Genomic DNA, 5,355 nt, shown 5'->3' on the forward strand with positions numbered 1-5,355 from the left:
TGAGTGCGGAAGAAGTCATAAGAGTGTGAGGTATTAAAAATTTAACAGGTTGTTATTTTTCTACATCAATGTGACGTTAGTTAAAACTTAAAAAAGTTTATATCTTTGCTTCTGTAGAAAATCTTTTTATCTACTGTACAATTTAGTCATCAAGGTTTTCCATACTTTTTTTTTAAAGAGAGAGCTTTTACCCCCCCCCCCCCCCCCTCTTGCAACTTGAGTTGACTTACTTGAGGTTGGGACCCAAATATTAAAAAATAAAAAATTAATATGTATTAATAAAAAATAAAAAAAAGATGATGCCCAAAACATTGGGGGGGCAGCTGCCCCGCCTGCCCCCCCCCTGCCGGCGCCACTGCGTACAGTGGATTGAGAACTGTTTGTCAACAAATTTGGTACGTTTATCAGTTCGACTGTTGTGCTTGCTGAATTGTGACTAGTGTCTTATGTTGTGTTATTTCTTGACAGAAAAACCGTATAAACTTCATTGCTGCGAAGCAGTCATTGGAAACCGAGTGATTTCTTCAAGTTGGCGTGCTTTAACAGTTGCTCAGTCCTGCCGGGTGGATTAGGAAAATCGTGACGTCACCGGCGCAATTAACTACCGCACCTGTTGTGTTCGCGTCGCACACAACATCGTTTTTCAAATTTGTTGACATCAAAGCTTAACCATCTTTGAACTGAAGCTGATTTCGTCAATTGTACCGAACTGCTGATCTTCACCAACCTGACGATCAAATTTGCGTTTACTTACCAAGTTCCCATCAGTGTCACGTGACATCTCTCATTTGCTGAAGTTAGCTTATGCTGTTACGAAGCGGATTTGCATACACAGTTATGGATTCCAAAGCCGAAGCTATTCAACAAGCAGCTGTTACTTTGAGAGACAGCTACAAGCGTGGTGAACAGCTGATGAGCAAACGTGAAAACCTCACAGAAGTACAGATTATCCTGTTAGAAATTGATAAAAATTATGCTTCTTTAATGGCGCTTTGTGTCGATGTCCCTGACAATGAACAAATTCCAGGAGGTCTTTCAACCAAACGGGATTACATTCAAGGTAAAGAAGAATTTGCTGATAGAGCCAAACAGTGGTTCACGGAATGCGAGAGGACAGACACTAAAACTCCTCCACTACGCTCACATCACTCGTCCTCGCGTACCCATTCCCATCGCTCCAAATCCGGAAGTATTCGGTCATCGAGTACAATGTATAGTTTGCGTCAACGTGAAGCACATGCCAAATTGGAACTAGCTCGTTTGACAAAAGAGCAGAATGATGCCAGGCGACGAGAGGAAGAAGAACTAGTTCGTATGGAACAGGATAAAGCTCGCTTGTTCGCTCAGTTGGAGCAGGATAAAGCTCGCTTTGAACGTGAGAGAGCCGAAGCTGAAGACCTGCGTCAAATTAAAGCTGCTGAAACTGAAGCCGCACTCTGGCAAGATGATTCTTCTTCGATTATTATCAATGTTGGATCAATGACACCCGTACGATTGCCACAGCAAACCTTCACTCACAAAGACACACACCTGGAACCTCTGCGTCACGGTGATGAGCGGCACAAACAAGATCCAACTGCAACATCTGCAAGAATGCCAGACCAAAAGGTAAATTACCCTTGTTATTATACTAGCCGACAACCTGATCTTTCAGAACGACTTCTACCTAAACCAGATGTTAAGAAATTCTTTGGTGACCCACTCGATTTCTGGGCTTTCTGGCACCGTTTTAAGTCCCATATTTCTGATTGGTTGACACCCGACAGGAAGATGTCTTACCTCATGCAGCACTGCTGTGATGCAGTCTGTGAACAAATAAGGCACCTTGCCGATAGCAGCGAAGGTCACAACTGCTATGATGAAGCGTGGGAAGAATTGAAACGGAGGTATGGCCAACCACACGTTATTGCGCAAGCTTGCGAGGAACGCTTGAGAGCTGTTACCAGAATTTCTCACCACGAACCCGAACAATTGGAGAAGTTGTCCGTCCTGTTGAAAAGATGTTGTTCATCATTGAGTTCAAACACCGAAGCTTCGAACTTGGATACCGTGCAGTTTATCACCTGCCTTGCAAATAAGTTGCCAGCGTCTTTGAAAGAAAAGTGGGTAATTGAAGCTCTGAAAATCAATGATGACACTGGAAAAGTGGCTGGATTCCAACACTTTGCTGACTTCATAACGAACGAATCTAGGATTGCCAATTCAATCTATGGCGTGAAACTCTTTTCATCAAATGTCGACAAACTTAACAAGTCTGACACCAAAGGGAAACAAAAAGCTGCACTGTTTAACGTAGTGACAAAACCTACTGAAAGATCTGGACAGCTCCGAATTGGCAACAAGCGACTCATACAATGTATCCTGTGCGATAATACACATTATTTGCAACACTGCAAAGAGTTCAAAGCCCAATCCGTCACTGAACGGGAGCAATTTGTAAGGAAGAACAAATTGTGCTTAAACTGTCTTGGACCAGATCACATACGTGCCGACTGCAGAAGCCGAGGTAAATGCACTGAATGCGGAAGCTCATCACATCATTCTCTGTTACATCGGTACTTGGTCACAACTGGAGAACAAATCCAGAGACGACACCTCAACCCCATTGCTAATAGAAGAAATGATAGCCAGCCAGATGATCCCGGAAGAAGACCATCAGAAAGGAACACAAATGAAGTTGTAGAAACCTTCCATTCCAGAACCAGCAACTCGGCAACTTACTTGGACATCGTTCCCGTACGTGTGACAGGAGAAGGAAAGGTAATACATACTTATGCTCTCCTAGATTCTGGTTCAAACCGCACCTTTTGTGAACAAAAACTTGTAGAGATGCTTGAACTGAAACCTGAGCCATCTGGTGACTTCCAGGTGCAAACACTGTCTTCGAGTGGACCATATTCCTTCAGTTCTTCAACTGTAGCGTTGAAAGTTCTACCAGTAGTTGGCGGCGAAGTGCAAGAACTGACGGATGTGATCGTCGTTGACAAGATACCTACCAAGCCAACTCCAGCGCCTTCTCCGGAGTATCTGCAAACGCACAAGCACCTCCAAGGCATTGACTTGAAGCAAATGGGCCATGGTACAGTTACACTGTTGATCGGAAATGATCATGCTGTCGCCCACCGATGCATTGAAAGCCGCTTTGCACCTAATCCGAAACAAGGACCTGATGCAGTCAGGACACCTTTAGGCTGGTTGCTTAGAGGTACTCGACCAAAGGAGACAGGCGTAGGCAATTTCGATGCTGAATCCGACATTTCAAATTTTCTTGTCCGTGACACGAAGCAGAACCTTGCTGACCAAGCTTCAAGGGGCATGACGGCCAAAGCCTTGTTGAATTCTGGGATGTGGCTCAATGGCCCAGATTTTCTGAGGAAACCCTCAGAAGAATGGCCCAATCAAACCGCTCAGCAACCACAATCTGAAGATATCTTTGCTGCTTACAAACCAAAGAGGAAAATCGAAACCTTTACTGCTTCTACGACTGAAAGCCAAGGAACCAACAGGTTAATCTCCTACTTCTCATCTCTGCGCCGACTGAAACTATCAGTAGCCTGGTTCCTAAGATTCAAATCATACTTACTGATGCGCATGAAGAACGAAACCCAGATTACACTGAAAGGACCAATCAGTGTGCCAGAACTTGATGAGGCAGAAATTGAGTTAATCAAATACGAGCAGCGTCAGAGTTTTCCAGCCTGGATCAAATCTCTATCCAAAGGAAAACATCCAAACATGCCCAAAGCCAAGAGGATCCCACTCGAAAAACTCAGCCCTGTCCTAATGAAAGATGTTCTACGTGTTGGCGGAAGAATCGACAGATCCGACTTACCGTTCGAAACGCGACATCCTGCTAGCATAGCTCCAGAGCGCCACTTAACAGACTTGATAATTGAACATTGTCATACCAACGAATCGAAGCACATGGGTGAAAGCCATACACTGAACAATATTAACCGAAAATACTGGATAGTTAATGCCAAAGTTGCGGTTAAAAGGGTACTTGCAAGATGCCTGCCTTGCCGGCGAAGGACCGCAAAACCTAGACAACAGCTCATGGCAGAACTGCCAGAAGCAAGGTTACAAATGTCACAGCCACCATTCTCGCAGACTGGCGTTGACTTTTTTGGGCCGCTGAATGTCCGAAACAGACGAAGTGACATTAAGAGATACGGCTGCCTTTTCACATGTCTCACAACTAGAGCCATTCACTTGGAAGTGGCACCAGACCTGACAACTGGCGCATTCATAAATGCCCTACGGCGTTTCATAGCTCGCAGAGGCCCCATCAAGAAAATCTTCTTTGACAATGGAACCAACTTTGTGGGTTGTGAAAGAATCTTGAAGCAAGCCATCGATGAGTGGAATCAGAACCAGATCCACCAGAGCCTTCGACAACAAGGAATAGAATGGTCATTCAACCCCCCAACAGCCAGCCATATGGGCGGAGCCTGGGAGAGAATGATTCGCACAGTACGTCAAATTCTTATGAACATCTTACCAAAACAACCACTCGATGATGACACATTGCACACATTACTTCTTGAAGTAGAAGACATCGTCAATTCAAGACCACTCACCGATGTGAAACTGGAAGTTGATGGCGACGTACCCCTGACACCTAACCACTTGTTGAAGTTGAATTCTTCATCGAATTTACCGCCAATGTTAAGCTGCGACAGAGATGGCTACCGACCAAGTGATCGATACCGCCATGTGCAGTTTCTGGCAGACACCTTTTGGAAGCAGTGGGTTAAGGAATACCCACGATCTGTGATGTCAAGAGCAAAGTGGCTTCACAGAAAGGAGAATATCCGAAGAGGAGATATCGTCCTTTTGATTGATGACTCTGCTCCCAGACAACGATGGCCACTAGGCAGAGTAATTGAAACATTTCCTGATCGTCACGGCGTTGTTCGTTCCGTAGAAGTGAAGACTGCAACCGGATCTCTGAAGAGACCAATATCCAAACTTTGTGTAATTGTCCAAAGAGAAGAAGATGATCCAGATGAAGATGAGACACCAATAGACACCGTTGAGATTTTGCTGGAAGATCAGAGCGATGAGGAAGAGACTGAACTGTTACATGACAATAGACTGTTGAAAAACTTTTATTCATGAAAAGAACGAGCCAGTTTGGCCCTTCTTTGGCCCGGGAGTGTTAGATTTTCAACAGGTCCTTGATAGGCCTGCCTTTCGTTTTACCGCATTACTCCCGTTAATTTGTGTATTCGCCACCTAGCGTCGTTTCCCCTTCATTGTTATGTTATCGCTCTTTGCAAATGGCAACACTCACCACGAGATTGTCTATGGAACTTTCGAGACGTTTTCGTTTTTGCTGCTAGTTTGCCAGCT

General features: G+C 44.6%; 1 protein-coding gene across 1 annotated transcript; it reads left to right on the top strand.

The window, feature by feature from the left end:
* Positions 1–837: 837 nt before the first annotated feature.
* LOC145784750 (uncharacterized) lies at positions 838–5,121 on the top strand. The gene has a single exon (XM_082596601.1). The coding sequence runs from the start codon at positions 838–840 to the stop codon at positions 5,119–5,121; it is 4,284 nt and encodes a 1,427-aa protein (XP_082452727.1).
* The last annotated feature ends 234 nt before the right edge of the window (positions 5,122–5,355 follow it).

Source organism: Aplidium turbinatum, chromosome 15 (assembly GCF_918807975.1).
Source record: "Aplidium turbinatum chromosome 15, kaAplTurb1.1, whole genome shotgun sequence".
NCBI classification, from domain to species: Eukaryota; Metazoa; Chordata; class Ascidiacea; order Aplousobranchia; family Polyclinidae; genus Aplidium; species Aplidium turbinatum.

What these genes read in the sequence shown, in the direction of transcription:
- LOC145784750 (XM_082596601.1), top strand. Translation starts at nt 838, where the DNA reads ATGGATTCCAAAGCCGAAGCTATTCAACAAGCAGCTGTTACTTTGAGA.